Source organism: Miscanthus floridulus, chromosome 18 (assembly GCF_019320115.1).
Source record: "Miscanthus floridulus cultivar M001 chromosome 18, ASM1932011v1, whole genome shotgun sequence".
Taxonomy (NCBI): Eukaryota; Viridiplantae; Streptophyta; class Magnoliopsida; order Poales; family Poaceae; genus Miscanthus; species Miscanthus floridulus.
The window spans coordinates 115,647,573-115,666,506 of record NC_089597.1 but is presented as its reverse complement, the minus strand read 5'-3'; the positions used below and the strand labels follow the sequence as shown (position 1 = coordinate 115,666,506).

The following is an 18,934-nucleotide window of genomic DNA, read 5'->3' as shown; positions in this document are numbered from 1 at the left end:
TTAAAAACTCAAAATCATAATCAATTCTGACTTACCGTGCCCAGAACTCGACACACATGTGCTAAGAAAGTGCCAGTCATCACAACATATCCATTTACATCAGCAAAAACGAAAGCTGTCCCCACAGAAATGTATATCAAAGCAAAGAGCACCTTGTCATCCTACAACAAACAAATATAAAAGTTAGGTTTCTCATTGATAATACTGTTAACATGCAATTAATAATTTAATTTATGAGCAGGCCATCAATAATTACCGGGCCATGTCCTATGTCTCTCACTAGGCCGATCAAAAAATACAAGCCACTAACTACAGCACCAACTATAGAGGTAATGATCATGTATATTCTCGCATCACAGTAGCACTTCTTCTCGAATGAATATGCCATCCAGAGAATATAATCTAATGTCACAATGCCAAGAAAGGCCATGAACCATCGATCCTTCACTAGATTCTCTTGTCCATCAATCCTTTTGCATACCCGCACCCTGTCAAGTTATTTAAATATTTATAGTTTTCAACAAATGTTACTTAAACTTCAAGAAAGTGTGAATTTTTTTAATATGACATAAAAGAATGTGCTATCAGAACATACGTACCATGGATAAACCATCACAAAAACAGAAGTGATACATCCAATAATAGACAGTGCTTTGTCAACTGGTGTGGCCTTGTTTTCACATTTAGATCAGTGGCGGACCCAGGATCTGAGACCAGGATAGTCCTGGTAAAAAAATTTCATGTGTAATACTATAAAATCCAAACAAAAAGTTCGACGAACATAGCTATAAATTAACCAAATTACGATAATACATTTAAAATGTTCAAAACTTACATAAATACTCCCTCCATACCGGTAAAGAAAGTCGTTTAGGATATGATTTAGCATACCCAGGAGTGATTAATTAAGGGGTATTTTTCCCTGTTTTCCCTTATTAAATAAGGTTGCGGGTATTGCCTATCCAATAAACTTTCGTAGCTGGACTACTAGGCGTGTTGCAGCTCGAGGCACGAGGTCTCCGGTTCGATCCCTCTCGGGCGCGTTATTTTTTTTGAAGAGCTCGTGGATTTGCGGTGTCTTCGGCCTAGACTGAGACGAGAGTGACTGTAGACCAGTTTCTGAAAAGTAGTAATAGAATTTTAGGCCAAATTTGTGGGTAGTCCTGGGCCTACCCATGCTACCTGCTGGGTCCGCCACTGATTTAGATAGGCTAAAAGTAGGAGAAAGAGAAATATTTAATTAATCTAACTAATCTAATTGCTTGGCATGAGATGTGAACAAAATAGTGATAAACATTACACATGTCCAATATGATTTAGCATATACATGTTTGTTTTCTTTAGAACCCATTTCAATCTCCCTTTTTCCATCCTAATATTAATAGGATGTCATGTCTCTATTTCTAAAAAAATCAAAGAATATTGTCTAATTCAAACTCTTATTAGAGGATGGACCAAATCTATATTTGTGAAGGAGTTGTCGTTAGCAATTGGGAACATATATTATAAATTATTTAAGAGAAAATAATTTTTGGATACTAAATTAAGACATAATACTACATGCGCATAGAACATGATATGCTTGCATATTACGTTGGAATCATCATGCTTGCAAAAGTTTCCGTATAATTTAATTAGGCCATTATCATAATTACAATGTCAATAAACAAAAAGGAATGGAACAGTAGATAAATTATGTCAGAATCAAAAGAACCATACCAGCTGGATTGGTCCAAGACACCATGGGAATAATTATGTTTCTGTGCGACCACTAAGCTATCTCTAGAGAACTGTGTGCAGGGACGTAGCCAGCGGTGGGGCTAGGGGCTTCAGCCCCCTCTACCCATCCTGAGCACGTGGAGTTTTCTTAAGTCCCCCTTAAAATTTTATGCATACATGTATTAGGTAGGAGGGGCTAAGGTTAAGAGAAGATAAAAAAACCTCTATCCTTTTGTTTAGCCCCTCATAAATTTTTTTCTGGCTTCGTCACTGACTGTGTGACAGCTATCATCACGCAGAGCAGTACCAGCATGACCCTCGTGGCCTAAAAGTATAAAACATATGGATGTACACAGAATTAGTTAATATTCAAAATAGTCTAAGAAGAACGCAATAAAACAAACATTCATGACTAGCATTGTATAACTTGTTTGCCATTTAAAAACTATCTAGTAAGCCATTTTCATATAAGAAACCTTGGGAATTAAAATATGTACTTCATTTATTTAAAGAAGTGTCGTTCAACCCAATTTTAATTTAACATTGACCTAGTATGTTCCTTCAATTAAACTTTGAGCATTACTTTTTTTTCGAAGCAACAAAATCCATATGCTCTTGAGAAAATACCTTCCAATATAAATATAATCTTATCAATTTGGGTACAGAATTACTCATGCATACCATTCACAAAAACACTCATACATACATCTAGACTATTTCTTGCTAAAACATTATGAAATTTAACTCTGACACTGTGTAGTTACTTTTAATGGTCAAGTAACATGCGACATCAATTTATTGCTATGCAGGGTGGACTTAAATGGCAAAAGAGCCAAGTCAAAATAAATTAAGCATTTTTATCCGACACAACATGTATCCAAGCAATAACAAGATTCAAACATCGATGTACAGTGACTTTACTTATATTAGCTTGAGCTCCAACTCTCAACCTCAGATTTGTACTGAATGCCATATAGAGCGACTTTGCTGCAAATTTGGATCTTAATTCCATATACAGTGACTTTGCTACCATCACCTATCTCTGTAGGTTCCCTTCTTCCCTGCCTTTTAATATTGACCGAATGATTTCCATGTTTTATTTGGCTTCTTTGAAAATCATTTTTTGGATCTGAAGATAATTGTCACTTACGGATGAAGGAAGTGTAAGAATTTTTTTAGGAGTGTGATCAGATTGCCAAAACAATGAATTTGGAGATTATTGTAATGTTCATTTATTCTGTACAACATAAATGAACCCCAATATAGTATCAGGTTGCTTTGTTCTTTGACTGATGGTTTATTTGGTGAACTGAAGTAAATAATCAGATTTGCTTTAGTTACAATATTCCTGGTTTTATAGATATAGCGGGTTAGACCTTGCTTTCTCAGCTTTATTGTCATCCTGTGTGGCCATCCCTGCTTGTAGTGCTCTCTATGGTCACTTTTTTTAATTCAGAGACGTTGGACAAGCAATCAACTATATTGTTTTGCTGTGTATAAGATTTCTCATGAATCGTTATATTTTTCTTGTTTTGGCTGTAGGATATGGAGATGAATGGATGTGTAGCAGCTACTGTGTATTGCTGTCTAAGGGCTTGTAGGAAGTAATTACTAAACTTCTATCTATTTCCTATATGTTAGTTGCATGAACTATAGCACTATAACTTGGGTCTGCCTTATTTTGCGAGGCCTTTAGAATGTAGCTTGAGATTTATTGACCATTGAACAATCTAATGTATGAACAACTTGGATGATGATTATATGTACGACACTTGAGTGTAACATTTGATGCTGGTTGGTGTGTGGTTAAAAGGATCGGCTTTGATTTCAATAGTTCAATGAGATTTTATATACATTAGAATGAAGTTTCCTTGATGGTCATGCACTGACAGAGGAAGACCGGACCTTTTTTGACGGTATGTAACTGAAAGGAAAAGTTTAAACCTTCCCTGATGGACTGTAAGCGATAGGGAAACTTTGAACCTTCCCTGTTGGCGTCGTACCGACAGGAAATATTTTCCCTGACAGAGAAGAAAAAACCGACAGGGGAAATCTCTCCTGACGGTAACTGCCGTTAGGAAATGGTCCCTGGCGGTTTTCCGTCAGGGAAGGTAGACTTTTCCTGACAGTTCATTCCTGACGGCTAATCCCTGACGGTAACCGTCAGTAATAGGCTTCCCTGATGGTTTGGGCCACTTTCCGTGACGGTTGTGGCCGTCAGTAAAAAAGTTGCCTGGGGTAGTGATCAAGCATGGTGAGATATCACACGTGTTTAGATGATAGCTGCACTTTGTCATATATGAGTTTCACCAGATCTCCAAATGCGACCATTGTTTTTTCCGCCTTGCAGATTTCTTAACTACTTGGCCCAAATAATTGTAGCCTGTCAAGATTTTAATACTAGTTACTAGGCTCAAATGTGTACAATTGTGGTTTGTCCATTTTACATGTAGACTGGCCCATAAACTGTGGGCTAGTTTATGGAGCCTATTACATTTGCCACAAATGTGACATTCCATCTGTCAAAAAAACTTCAATTCTACTTTTGTTTTAAATCAAACCATCTTAACTCTGGTCAGATTTATTAAAAAAGTATCAATATTTATGATATCAAATACACATCATTAGATTCATTATGTAATATATTTTATCATATAATATTTTGGTTTTGTGTCATAAATATTGATTCTCCTTTTATATAAAAACTTGGTTAAACTTAAGATAAATTAATTTAGAACAAAACTATAACTGCATCATTTTTTGCTGGTAGGGAGAACAATTTTTATCACAAAATGTGGTTAAAGGAATAAAGATATCTCCAATAATTAGAGCTACATGCTAAGTCCTAAATGCTTACTTAATAAGAGCTAGCACAGAAGATGACCACTACAGTGGAGACGCCCTGAAGTTTTTTTTTCACTAGGTGCACTAAAATAGGACCATTGCACCAGATATCTTGACGAAGCTAGCAACAAATCATATCTTAGTGTTTGCACATGTGCTTAAGGAAAAATGTTAATGTTAAGGTAATTCTTCGATGCTGCCGGGATGCGGCCACGAGGGGCTGCCAAGGTGGGAGGTGGAGTGTGGGGCAGCCAATGCATGGGCCGCTCGGATCGGAGGAAGCAGGCATCATGGGATAGAAGACGGTTGGATAAAAGAAAAAAGAAAAGGAGAAAATAGGAGAGGAGAAAAAAAGGAAAGAAAAAAGACAAGTGTATTCTAGACATTCACATTTTACAAGAGCATGATGAGTTGTTTTATCAAATGTTTCACAAAAACTGCTTCAATACCTACGGAGCTGAAGCAAACAAAAAGAAAGAAAGAAAGAAACTACTCCACTAGTGAAGCAAAACTATAAACAAGCCCTTCAATAAAGAATACTATTTTCATAAGTGTCAAATGGACGCAGTTTAATAGTCCAAAATAAATCAATCTTTAACCATATATTTTACGACGCATATAATTCAGTGGACTAAGTTGTCGATGAAAACATAATCTTTGGTGGTGATACTAAAAACATAATGTACACTGTAGGGTCTAATTGTAATAGTCTTAGCCTACATTAGACCTTACACATAGCACAACCCAAGCCAACTTGGTAAAGTTGTGTTTAAATATTCATATTTTGTTGCATGTAATCACATTCATCTAGTAGTCGTCTCACCTTTCTAGTTAAGATAAGGAATGTGGAGATATCTCACTTTAGATGTGGCCATCGGTTTGTGCAAATCTACATTACCTAATTACCTAATTCGACCAAACCAAACGGACTAATTAATGTTACATTTGATTTATCTTGATCATTCTACAAGCGATAAAGGCGTCTACAAAAACCAAACACATACAATCTACAATAGACAAACCTAAATACAGGCTACACAGACTATTCTGTAATAAAACTATTTTTCTTCCGACAAAATTTCTCTGTCCCTAGCAAAGTAAACTTGTAGAAAACAATGAAACTAGCAAAGTCAGGTTTAAATGACCATTCCTGCACTACCGTAGCGAGAGCCCACAAATATTCCTGCCTACGTCTATAATATAACATGAGTGCAAAATTACAAGCACTAATACAGATGTTGTCACCAATAAATCAATAAAAAATTATGCCCATTCAGAAGGATTGTATTATTCAACCTGTTCGCTGGTTGGTTTCTAGACTGATAAGCCCGTCTGGTGCTGGTTTGTTGTGAGAGAAAAATACTGTACCATGGCTGATAAGCCCTGGCTGAAACCAATAAGCAAACAGGCTGATTTATGCAGTTACAATAGGATAAACCGTTCCGTGAAAAAAAAATCATACGACATTCTTGTGTTCTAAATAATAAATTCTTGCAAATTGATGCAAAAACATTCTTGTACTCCAAGCAATAAATACGACGAACAAGTGCGCTGCAAATGAGGCCAGCGACCGTGCAATTCTGTAAGATATCAATAAATCATATCAATACTAAATCATATAGTAAAAAATAAAAGCAAATTTATCTGGGATGGATTCGGATGTTTCCGAGTGGCACATCAAATACCTGCATCATGGTGGTCGACTGGTCGGTGGAGCGGGAAGGAGAGGGGCATGGAGAACAGGCACTGCAATAAAGATAGTAGTAGTTAGAACTTGGAAAAATTATCAGCGAGAATGAGCAGATGACAAAGCAAGAGGAGAGGAAAGCGGAAGAGGGTTAGATGCGGACATACCGTGAAGGCGGGGGTCGGGACGGCACCGAGATCCGTCGTGCCAGCGCAGGCTATGAAGCAGCAACAAATCTCTACAATTAATTGAGATTATTAAAGACAGTTAGATATTTCCCCACGGGCTGAACATTCAGAGATCAAATTGTTAAATCTCTACACTACTAATTGATCTGTTAACACAAGGAACATAGACTGCTAAATCCTAATTTTCAAAATGCAAACAATTTTGACCATTTTAGGATTCTACATTTAGGCAAGTTTACATCAATCAAAATTCAGAACAAACCATAAGATGCAACATGAAAATTCAGAGACGCAACAAAACTCTAAACGAATTCAAACACCAATCGCTTTCTCCAAAGCTGGAGAAAAATCAGTAGGTAATACGTTTTTGGTGGGTGCTGTTAGCATTAGGAAGGGATAGCAACTTCCCGCAGGTGGCTTTCACATGACGTTAAAAGCTAATTTCTTTTTTCTTTCCGGATAGAAGATATATATGCAGAAATGACAGAGCCCGGCTAATTTCGTTTTTCTTTCTTGATACAAGTATTCAGAGCAAAATGACAGAGCCAAGCCTGCACTTCTAAGATTAATAGTGCAGTTGCTGACCTTGTAAAATTGAGTGACCTGTGTAATTAAGACCAAGTATTGTAAGACCAATTATCGAGCGGGTGATGAAGAATCTGCAGGAAAACAATGATTTCAGAGACTGTAACACCGGACTCAAAATCAGCAAATATCAAGGTCAAAGCATTCATTGAAGTAAAAAATAAAAACAACAATAATAATATATACGTCATACTGCGATCTGCTTTTCGTACAATTCTCTGACTGAGTAGCGAAGTTCATCTGAGATGACATAAAATGGAATATTCAGGGAACTTTGGACTTCTACACATGATTGGCAATACTTTTTTATCGTGAATCACTCATTGCTTGTGGGCGTTATAACTTCTAAAAGCCTTTGCAAGGAAGAAAGAAAGCAAGATTGCCTAAGTCTCACATGACTATATTTTCACCTTATTAAATAGACAATGTAACAGAGGATCCTGAATCTAAACATTGATGTATTAAGCACTTCTGAACAATGAGCACTGAAAGTTATCAGGCAAAAATACCATACTTCCTTCTATCTTATAGAGCTATCAGGCAATAGAAAAAAAAAGAAATTTCAACAAATGGAGCAGAAGCTGCATGCATTGGAAATGACAACTTTGTCAAATCAATATTGTGCGCGACAAGAGAGATTCAAATCTGTAAAAATAAGAATATAAAAAGACCAGTAAAAAAATCATGTTTGGTTGCTTTCAATCAGTAGTAGAAATATCATATTATTGGATTAGACTTTAAACAGACATCTTCCCCATGTAGTTGCAGGCTACATGACAAATCTTGTCAGGAATCAGGAATCAGGAATCAGGGAAAGCGAATGAAGTAACTCGAGGAAACTATAGACCACACAAGTTCAAGTCCACTAAATCAAGTTTTATTTCTGAAGACCAGTACTTGGACTTCTGAATCCACTACTCCTGAAAATCAGATTTTTTTTATAGAAAAAATGTATGAACTGTTACTGCTTGTGCCACTGGATTAATTAGCCATTACTCTCTCAACTTCAGAGTTCAGACCTACTGCTTTTCTGAACCAGAATAGTACTTCTCAGCTTCATGCATGGTAATAACTAATGCACGTATATTTGGGGTAAAAAAATAGTGTACCAGAGCAGAAGCAAGTCCATATTATCACAAGACAAGATTATGCTGACTCACAATTCAGAGATCTTGATATTTTGCTGTAATAAAAAAGATATATCTATGGATTCTCTGAAATTTCAGGAGTAAACCTGTGTAATGTTAAAAAGATTTTCATTGACAATACATGTAGATCCGATGCTCACTAACATGCCAATTTCAGAAAGTTGGACAAGCCATGGCTGCCACTGCTCTGTTGCAAAGCTGCCGGATCTAAGGCCATGGCTGCCATTTCTCCTATCCACATACAGTTCAGTCAAATTGGGAATTAGTTGCTTAACATTCCATGGATTAAGCATTCAGTGGACCATGATTAAGTAGATGCTGGTTTATTAATTGCTTAGACTCATGAGCAATTTATATGTTTGAGAATGCACTACTCCTCTGTCCATACAAACATGATTCTGAAACAAGTTCAGTTATCAGCTTCGATTTAAGAATCATCTGGACTCAAATTTAGTTCCCAGATTTTATCATGTGCCTCAAATAAGCTTTTCTTGGCTGTATGTATCATTGGGCATATATCAGGAACTCAAAAGTAAAAAAGAATCATGCCAATTATCCAGCAGTCACAGAATTTACCTGCAAATGGAGTGTCAATATCTGTAGGACTGCAGCTGGCAACAAACACCTTGATGGCACACGACAGCCTTTATGCCTATCACATGTGTGTTACTGTGGTTAACAATTAAAACAAAATGGAAGATTTCATAAAGGAGATAAGGCAGATAAACTGAGTAACTCACTGATGATGAAATACATGTGAGAGGTGTCAGCTTGCTAACACAAATGGAAGATTTCATAAAGCAGATCAATATGAAGTTCACTAATTCATATATTAATTGAATTGTCCAAATGACTCTCAGCTTGTCTAAGGCACTATTTTTTATAGTCTCAACTAATATACCAAATTTCTGAATGACAGAACCAATACTGGATAGCTGACCAAAATAGTAGAAATCAATCAGTCGCAGTATGCTGATTCAGTATACACATTATAAATTGCATAATGTTTAGGCGATGATTCAGGACCCATAAGCATTACAAATCAGTAGCACTGAATCGGATTAGTTTCTCACCGAGATAAGCAACAAAAAGCTCACTGAGATAAGCATCAAGATCCATTTTATTTTCATGAAGTATATTTTTGGCAATGCAAATTTCCCTGAAGGATAGTACGTTGCTGATATTGTACCTCTGGCATCTTCGTAAGGGATACATGTATACACTTGTAATTAGATCAGATCTGAATAGAAATGATGGCAGGGTTCGGGTGCTCGGTTTCGCACAGCGCGAAGGGTTGAGAAGGGTGGGCAACCTGTTGGGAATGTACAATCTTAAGGTCCCGTTCGTTTCCTTGAGAATGTACCTAGGAATAATTTCTAGCCAGAATCGTTACTTTAATTTATATAAATTTTCGACAGCTGGAATGGTTCCTAGCGTTGTACAGCCTAACCGAATGGAGCCTAATAGACTTCTTGTTCAGTTGTAAGGCATAAAAATATTTATTTGTAAATATATCATAACTTTAGTTTTTATACTATCTATGTGTTGGTAGAGTTAGATATTGTCGGTGTTTTGGACCGGGGGATGTTCAACCAACTAGTAAATTTGTACTGCGTGTTCCCGATCCCGGATGGTGATGCAAAGAGACACAAGGCTTATACTGGTTCAGGCAATCGGTGCCCTACATCCAGTCTGAGAGATTGATCTTGTGTTCCTTACACCGAAGTGCTTGTAGTAGGGGGTTACAAGCTGGGTGAGGGAGGGAGCTAGTCCCAAGTCTCGGCGTGGAGTGATGCGGGCTGCTTGAGACGTTGCTCTCAGGCCGCGGGGGCGTATGTGTGTTACAGGGTGTTGTTTTTTGTGTGTCCGTGTGTTTCCCCCAGAAATGGCCCAAGTCCTTTCCTTTTATAGTTGAAGGGGGGACAAGGGTAGTACGTGTGCTAACTATACGGTGTCGTGCGAACGGAGGCGGCGTGTCCGAGCCCTGTAGCCTATTCCTGTGGCGGCGTGGTCGTCGGAGTGGTCCGTCCTTGAAGCGCTGGGGCGACGTGCTGGTCACATCCGATCCTGTGCGTCATGGGAGCTCCAGGGCTACCTCGAAGCGGGCGCGGCGGTCAGCGTGTGGGTCGCTGTGGGTTGACTGCGCGCGAGGCCGAGGCTCGGTTGGTGCCGAGGCCGAACCATGGTGGGGGTCTCGGCAGACGTGAATCTCGAGATGGTCGAGGCCCTGACGTAGAGTGCCGAGGCTCAGAGGGAGCGGTCGATCTGGTACGCTGGTGCTGAGGCGTCGATGACCCAGACGAGACTTCCCATGCCGTGTTGTCTTCGGGGCGGGGATTGCGGGGCACAGTGTAGTGCAGGCGCTGATCGTGGCATAGCGCCAGAACACAGTGGCCGGTAATCCGCCGCCGCGCCTTGTCTTAGCCGGTATGGTGTTGATGCGACTCCTTGTCCCGTCGGCCACTCCGTGGTGTCGAGTCGTCGTCCGGCTGAGATTGCGGGAGTGGTTGACGCATTAATAGGACGTGACATGCTGTCGGGAAGACTGGTCGAGGCGGGAGCGACGGGTTATTGACAAGCCAGCCTCGAGCGATACGGAGAATAGCTGTCTCATTCGAGGCTGTACGCACGGGACCTCGGGCGAGACGGAGATTGGGCTCCTTGCCGAGGCCTCCCGCGAGAGGCCTCGCGCGAGGTGGAGATTTCGTCAGGGTGTCGAGACCTCCTGTGCGAGGCCTCAAGCGAGGCGGAGAGCCGGTGGGCTCGGACGGGGCTGGTGGTGAACCCATGGCTTACCTTCTGGCTTTGTTGTTGATGGGATTTAAGTGACTCTTTTGGTGTACGCTCGGGGTACCCCATTTTATGGTACCCGACAGTAGCCCCCGAGCCTTAGGGGGAGTGCGTGCATTCTCCTTGAGGGTTTGTCGAGACTTGGCTTGCAGCCGCTCCTGTAGGGATTGTGTTTCGCTTCTTGAGGTTTCGGTGGGTGCGCGCGAGCGCACCCGCCGGGTGTAGCTCCCGAGGCCCTGGAGGAGTGGATTTTACTCCTCGAGGGGCTTTTTCGTGTTTGAGTGAGGAGTTTTTATCGTATTTGCCGAGCCCACAAGTGCGAGTTCGGGTCACAAGGTTTCAGCAAGGTCGCAGGGAGAGCCCCCGAGCCTCTGCACAAAGCAAGAGGGCGGTCAGGGGTACCCCTGACTTTTTGTGCGACCCTCATGCTTCCTTTTCGCTCGGAAGGAGGGGTGGAATGTGCTAGGCTACCCTCGGTGGGCACGAGCGACGGCACTTCCGGTGAGCTGTTATCGGGTAAGTCCGAGTGGAGGCCCGTGCCCCGTTCGCTAGGGGATGGCTAGTGGTCCAGAGACACGCTCCAAGAGTACTAGAGGGTTTCTCTAGTGGGTGTCGAGGCCGATCGCTGGGCCCTGGTGGCTCGGTATCTCCCTACGGTGGGATCCCATTCGGAGACCTCCCTACCGGTCTCGGACACGACTTAGGACGCCCCGAGCGATCGTTTGCTCGGGCCTTGGCCATACGTGGGCTCGCCTATAGTCATCCCTGACTCTGTTGCCCTGGGGCGGCTGTCGAAACCCTAGGCGTCCCAGCCTTCGAACCCCTGGACCGTAACGGGCTCGATGCCCTTTATCGTGTTTGTAACGAGACTTCTAGCACGGGCTTAGGTCGTTTGTCTTTGTCTTGGGTGCAGGAGGAGCCCCTGAGCCTCCGCCCAAAGCGAGAGGGCAGTCAGGGGTCCCCCTGGCTTTTTTGTTCGGCCCTCACATATCCTTTTTGTTCGGACGAAGGGGTTGTTTGCCGAGCCCATTCGGGTGCGAGCTTGGGCCGCTGGGTCTCGGCAAGGTTACAGGAAGAGCCCCCTAGCCTCTACACGGAGCGAGAGGGCCGTCGGGAGTTCCCCTGGTTTTTTGTATGCCCCTCGCGCATGAGGGTTTGTTTGCTGAGGCCCCCTTGGGTGCGAGCCTGGGTCGCGGGGTCTTGGCATATCTACAGGAAGGGCTCCCTAGCCTCCGCATAGAGCGAGAGGGCCGTCAGGAGCTCCCCTGGCTTTTTGTACGACCCTCGCGCTTCCTTTTCGCTCGGAAGGAGGGGTTGTTTTGCCGAGCCCCCTCGAGTGCGAGCCGGGGTCGCTAGGTCTCGGCAAGGTTGCAGGAAGAGCCCCTTAGCCTCTGCATGGAGCAAGAGGTCCGTCAAGGGTTCCCCTGGCTTTTCGTACGACCCTCACGCTTCTTTTTCGCTCGGAAGGAGGGGTGGAATGTGCCAGGCTACCCTCGGTGGGCACGAGCGATGGCACTTCCGGTGAGCTATTATTGGGTAAGTCCGAGTGGAGGCCCGTGCCCCGTTCGCTAGGGGACGGCTAGCGGTCCAGAGATGCACTCCAAGGGTACCGGAGAGTTTCTCTAGTGGGTGCCGAGGCCATTCGCTGGGCCCCGGTGGCTCGGCGCCTCCCTACGATGGGATCTCATTCAGAGACCTCCCTGCCGGTCTCGAACATGACTTAGGGCGTCCCAAGCATTTTGCTTGCTTGGGCCTCGGCCCCGTGTGGGCTCGCCCATGGTCGTCCCTGACTCTGTTGCCCTAGGGAGGCTGTCGAAACCCCTAGAGGCCCAGCCTTCGAACCCCTAGATTGTAATAGGCTCAGTGCCTGGTTCCTTCATCTAAAAGGAATAGGGCGGGGGGAATATCTTCCCCATTGGCTCGGCAACGGCTGGCACGCCTTTTGAGGCAGTTTTCTGGGGAGACAGAATGACGCCTGCTGCCGCAGCGGTTGGGCGCGACGTGGTGTCAGCGGATGGGACGTAACTGTTCCTGCAATTAATGAGGAAAAGGTGGGCACGTGGGTGGTAAAATCAGATTAGGGTTAATCGCGCCGGATCTGGGGGAAACTTCCCCGATTTCATCGCCCGTCCGTTTCGCCTTTGCCCTGCATAAATACGCAACGAGCCTCGCCCCTCCCCACCTTACCTTGCCTACGTTAGCTCTACCCCCATTGAGCCATCGCTAGAGCAGTGGGCACCGGGAAGAAGAAGGGAGAAGGGCGAGCCAGGGAGAGAGAGAGAGAGAGACAAACTCACCGCCACATTCAAACCCTCCACCGCACTCATGGCCGGCGACATCGTTGTCATCGAGGCGGACCCTTGGGATCCATCTGACGTCACCATGGAGATTCTTCAGTCGCTCGTCGACGGCAGACTCCTTCGTCCGGTGATGGACCCCCGCAGGCCGAAGTGGATCGCTCTGTCGGGTGAGCTGGAGCCGAGGCCTCGCGATGGTTATGTCGTGAGCTTCGTCTCCTTTCACGAGCATGGCCTTGGCGTTCCGGCGAACCGGTTCATGCGGGCGCTCCCGCACTATTATGGCGTGGAGCTCCACAACTTCAACCCTAACTCTATCGCATAGGCGGCCATCTTTGTCGCTGTCTGCGAGGGGTACTTGGGGATTGCTCCCCATTGGGAGTTGTGGCTCCATCTCTTCCGAGCGGGGCATACCACTAAGCCGATGGGCACGTCGGGCACGAGGAAGGCGGTGAGGGCCAGTGGCTGCACTCTCCAAGTGTGTTAGGACCGCTAGCACCTCTACATCCTGGCCCAGCTCGCGTCATCCAATCGTCGATGGTACACGAGCTGGTTCTATCTCCACAACGACGACGGCGGACTTCCCCCCTACACTGGGCGGATTGTGGGGAGCTGCCCGGAGAGGTGGAAGTATGGCATCCCGAGGGAGGATCAGCCCAAGCTGTAGTCACTTCTAGAGGGGCTGGAGAGGCTATGGGGCCGTGGCCTTACTACGGCCGTGGTCATGGCTGCCTTCCACCACCGGAGGGTGCTGCCGCTGATGGCTCGGTGGCGGCGCTTGTTCGAGATGAGGCCGGGTGAGCCAAACGAGGGCATCCAGATGTCCTCCTCCGCCCTTTCTGATGAGGAAATTCTGCACCAGGTGGGGGAGACGGTGGAGGTGAAGCTGAGGGGCGGCAACCTGACCCCCATCGTGATGCACCCATCGTGGGGGTTCCTCTCGCTGGTAAGTCACGCGTCGCTGCAGCCCCCGAGCCTTCTCCGTTTCTCCTTATTTCTCGTTCCCTTATGCGCGTTCGTTGTTCCTACAGGGGATGAGGGACGTGCGTGCCTCTTCGCCGCCCATTCCTGAGGATGCGAGGCGGCGGGCGATCAACTGGGCGCACGCCGAGGCGCAGAAAAAGTGGAAGGACGCCAAGGCAGCGAAGCGCACAAAGAAGATCCTCACGCGTGAGGAACTAGATAAGCATCGTCGGCAGCAAAGGAAGGATGGCCTCCCGTTGGAGGAGTCCCCGTCAATGAAACTATCGACGGATGCCTCGGACGGGGATGACGAGGGTGAGATGGGGCGGGGTCCCCTGGACCATCTCCCTGACGTAGGGGAGACGGTGCCCAGGGCATTGGCCAGTAGCCCGGTGCTCCTAGGAGGAGGAGGAGGAGGAGCCGCCCTAGGGTCGGTGGTTGCCCACCTCGGGGCCGAGGCCGACATGCCCGGGGAGCAGGCGTTGGGCAAGCGTGCCATCAGCTCGGTGGGCTCGGCGGCAATGGTGGAGCAGGTGGCGGCGAGGGCGACGCAACTGCCCCCACAGAGGACCGAGGAGGCATCGGGGTCCATCGAGGACCAACCGGCGCCGATGAACACAGAGGCCGTGCCTTTGCCGCCGCCACTGCCTGCATAGACAAGGGTCGCCGTGCCGAAGCGGTTGCAGCCCTGCTCGAGGTAGGTGTATTTTTGGTGGAGCCACAGTGCTTTTCGTTCATTCTTTTGTCTTGTGCTGACCTTGTAAACATTTTGTCCTTAGCCGAAAGCGGCCTATGGAGGTGCCTACCTTGGAGCCCCTAAAAGCGCTCAAGGTTAACCCCGACTCCTCTGCCCACTGGGTGGCGGAGGCACAAGCCACCCTACAACATGGCACGGCGTTGGCGAGGGCCGACCCGAAGGAGCCAGCCACCCAAGGAGGGGCTGCCGAGGCGGCCCTAACGCAGGTGGGGGAGAGAGCGCCTCTGCCCTGCAATGGCAAGGCCCGTGGGTCGGATGCGGCCGAGGTTCCCTTGGCCGCCGAGACCACCGGGATCGAGGTCCCCGGGGTTTCACAGGCCAGGACGACAGAGGCCACGGCGCCTAGGAACATCGAGACCGCTGCAGCGGGCACCGGAGCCCTTGCGACCACCGAGGCCACGATGGCGGAGGCCAGAGCCCCTGGGACCACCGAGGCCACGATGGCGGAGGTCAGAGCCCCCGGGACCACCGAGGCCACGATGGCGGAGGCCGGAGCCCCCGGGACCACTAAGGCTGACGTGATCGCGGCGAGGCTGTCGGCCCAGGAAGTGGAGATGAAGACGGCGGAGGCCTCGTTGGCGCCCTTGGTTCAAGGCCCGCCGTTGTTGCGGGAAAGCGCCCAAGAGGTGGAGGTCCTTTTGATCTCCTTCGATGATACTTCTCAGGCGTAGGAGATGGCCGGCGTCGAGGTTGCCAGTGTCATGGAACAGCCGGTTCCAACCCCGGGCGAGGGAAGCTCGGCCCTCACGTGAGTACGACCCGAGCCCTACGGGTGGGATCACCCGCGTGTCCTATGGCAGAGCCGGGATGACCCTGAGGTGGAGCCTCTGTTTGTTCTCGAGGACACGGCCGAGGGCGGTCGCTGGGACACATTCGAGCAGTACTGCCAGCTGGTGGAGCGATCACTATGGACGGCGCTGTTCGTGGTGGCCAACGATCTGCCCAGAGTCACCTAGGTTCGTGCTTTCTTTTCACATGCGGTGGTCTTTTTCCGAGTTTTCTTTGTAGGGATTGACCCCTGTTCTGTTTCCCCAAGGAGCTCGAGACCCGGTCCCTTGGGAAGTCGGTCTTTCTCCGACGGGAGAGGGACGTCTAGGACCAGCTTCAGCGGCAGAAGGGCCTTCTTGCAGGCGCCAATGAGCTCCTGTCGGTGCGGAGCGCAGAGGTGGAGGACCTCCGCCTTCGTTGTGCCAATGCGAAGGTCAAGGCGGCCATGGCTCAGGAGTAGCTCACCCCCCTGGCGGTGCGGGTCAAGGAGTTGGAGGAGGAGCTCACCCGCATGGCCAGTGATCGGGATGCCTTCAGGTCTCGAGCCGAAGAAGCCACGGCCTCGGGCAAGGCTCTTGCTGGGCAGCTAGGAGCAGAACAGAGTGCGCACCAGCTGACGAAAGGCGCTTTGGATGAGGCCCTTGCAGCGGCTGAGGCCTCGCGAACCGAGGCTGTGGTTTGGAGGGGAAAGGCCGAGGGTGAGTCCTAGTCCCCTCGTTTTATTCGCTTTTTCTTATGTTCACTCCCTAACTTCCTAGTGTGACGCAGAGCTAGGGAGTGAAGCTTCCAGGGCGGCCAAGGCTTCTTGGGTCGAGGCCCAGCGCCTAAAGGAGAGAGCCGAGGCCTCTTGGGTCAAGGCCCGACACTGGGAGCTAAAGGCCAAGGGTGAGTTTCGTAGGCTTCCGTCCCTATCTAGCTTGTTTTCCTTTGCGCTCAACTCTGTTTCGTTTCCTATGGCGTAGAGTCAGAGGCGGAGGTTACCCAGGCTACCGAGGCTTCCATCGCAGTGCAGGCGGTGCTCGAGACCAAGATCGGGGAGCAGGAGGCGCTGAAGAGTGCAACCCGCACCGCCTGCGAGGCCTTGGAGGTCGAGGGGGTTCAATCAGGCAGCTCCCTTGGGAGCCGTCTGATTGCATTGAGTGGTCAAGTGCACGAGCGGCTCCGAGGAGCGCTGCATACGGGCGTCAAGCACGCGCTGGCCGTCATTGCCTCGCACTATATAGGCGTTGACCTCCAAGCCATCAGCGATGGCTATGTCCTGCCCGACGATGACAAGGAGGCTGACGAGGCGGTTGCGAAGCTGATGGAGGCGGCGGAGGGCCCTGGTACGGCATTGGCCAAGCTGTTCGAAGAGGAGGTGGTCGCTCCTCCGCCGTCTGCCGATGTTGGAGGCCCTGAGCCATGACCTGGGCCTAAGAGGCCATGTAAATAGAATAGGAATTAATTATGTATCATAACATTTGTGGCCGTGGAGGCCTTTCTTTTTGAAGTACTCGTGTTTCTTTAATTGTTTGTCTTATATTTCCGAGCCTCTGCCCTCTTGTTGTCTCTGATCTAATTTCTTTGCAAAAAACCTCCTTGGAGCCTAACCCGTCCCCTGGGCGAAAGGTGGTGAGGGAGCACCATAGCCCGGAGGCTTAGGCCGTCTCACGACTCTACCGGCCTTCTAGCCCTAAGATGGGCTTTTGGTCCTTGGGTTTTTCGCAACCGATTCGTCAGAGCGTGCTAGAGGGTTTGGCATAGGAATTTTTTCGAAAAATGACTAGAAAATGGTGCGTGGGACATAGCGGGGAATCCCCCATCTAGCCCCCGAGGGAGATTCGGTTCTGCGGAGGCAGAGCCGAGTCTCCCTTACAGTGTCATCGTATTGCCGAGACCCACGATAGGCTCGGGGGGGTTTCTCAAAAAATTAGAACAACTAAAGAACGCTTTTCAATTGTATTCCGAGAAACAATATATACAATGCTTGGAATTTTAAGGGTAAAAGCGATGTAGCTGTTCTATATTCCAAGCGTTGATGAAGATTTTGCCCTTCTCGTTGGCTAGCTTGTAGGTCTCGGGCTTCAGCACTTGGGCGATGATGTACGGTCCTTCCCATGGCAGGGTCAGCTTGTGGCGACCCTTGCTGCTCTGCGCCAGCCTCAACACCAGGTCGCCTACCTTCAAGTCTTGGCTTCGGATGCGTCGGGCCTGATAGCACCGTAGGGTTTGCTGGTATTTAGCCGAGTGCAGCAGCGCGACGTCTCGGGCTTCCTCTAGTTGGTCGAGGGCGTCCTCTCGGGTGGTGCGGTTGCTTTATTCGTTATAGGCCTGTAGCCTTGGGGAACCATATTCCAAGTCAGTGGGGAGGATGGCCTCGGCCCCATAGACCAGGAAGAAAGGCGTGAACCCCGTGGCTCGGCTTGGAGTGTTCCTCAGGCTCTAGATGACCGATGGGAGTTCGGCGAGCCATTTCTTGCCAAACTTCTTCAACCGGTTGTAAATTCTTGGCTTGAGGCCTTGTAGTATCATGCCGTTGGCACGTTCTACTTGGCCGTTGGTCCTTGGGTGTCCTACGGCCGACCAGGCCACACGGATGTGGTGGTCGTCGCAGAACGTCAAGAATTTTTTGCCGATGAACTGTGTCCCGTTGTCGATGATGATGGTGTTAGGGACCCTAAACCTGCGGATAATGTCAGTGAAGAACAGCACTGCTTGCTCGAATTTGATTCGATTGATCGGACAAGCCTCGATCCATTTGGAGAACTTGTCGATTGCTACCAGTAGATGGGTGTAGCCCCCGAGGGCCTTTTGCAGAGGCCTGACCATGTTGAGCCCCCACACGGCAAACGACCACGTAATGGGGATGGTTTGGAGGGCCAGGGCCGGGAGGTGCGTCTGTCGAGCATAGTACTGGCATCCTTTGTAGGAGCGTACTAGCTTGGTGGCGTCGGCAACCGCCGTCGGCCAGTAGAACCCTTGGTGGAAGGCGTTTCTGATGAGCGTCCGAGGCACTGCATGGTGCCCGTAGGCCCCTGCGTGCAAGTCCCAAAGCAGGGCTCAGCCTGCGTCGAAGGTGATGCATCGTTGGAGGACACCGGAGGGACTTCGCCTATACAATTCGCCATTGCAGAGGACGTAAGTCTTGGCTCACTGCACAAGCCGTCGGGCTTCGGTCCTATCACTAGGAAGCTCTCCCCAAGTGAGCC

The 18,934-nt window shown here is 47.9% G+C and overlaps 1 protein-coding gene and 2 long non-coding RNA genes across 3 annotated transcripts; 2 read left to right on the top strand and 1 right to left on the bottom strand.

Moving 5' to 3' along the window:
* Positions 1–2,634: 2,634 nt before the first annotated feature.
* Positions 2,635–3,503, top strand: LOC136520015 (uncharacterized). Its single transcript, XR_010775120.1, has 2 exons — positions 2,635–2,763; positions 3,262–3,503. It is a non-coding gene; the product is annotated as an uncharacterized lncRNA (long non-coding RNA).
* A 2,245-nt stretch (positions 3,504–5,748) lies between these two features.
* On the bottom strand, positions 5,749–9,431 carry LOC136522522 (uncharacterized). Its single transcript, XR_010775920.1, has 5 exons — positions 8,748–9,431; positions 7,024–7,097; positions 6,418–6,488; positions 6,249–6,309; positions 5,749–6,143 (listed from the first exon to the last, which is right to left on the bottom strand). It is a non-coding gene; the product is annotated as an uncharacterized lncRNA (long non-coding RNA).
* A 5,582-nt stretch (positions 9,432–15,013) lies between these two features.
* Positions 15,014–17,151, top strand: LOC136524429 (uncharacterized). Its single transcript, XM_066517810.1, has 2 exons — positions 15,014–15,572; positions 16,709–17,151. Exons 1-2 carry the CDS (start codon positions 15,014–15,016, stop codon positions 17,149–17,151), a joined length of 1,002 nt encoding a protein of 333 aa, XP_066373907.1.
* The last annotated feature ends 1,783 nt before the right edge of the window (positions 17,152–18,934 follow it).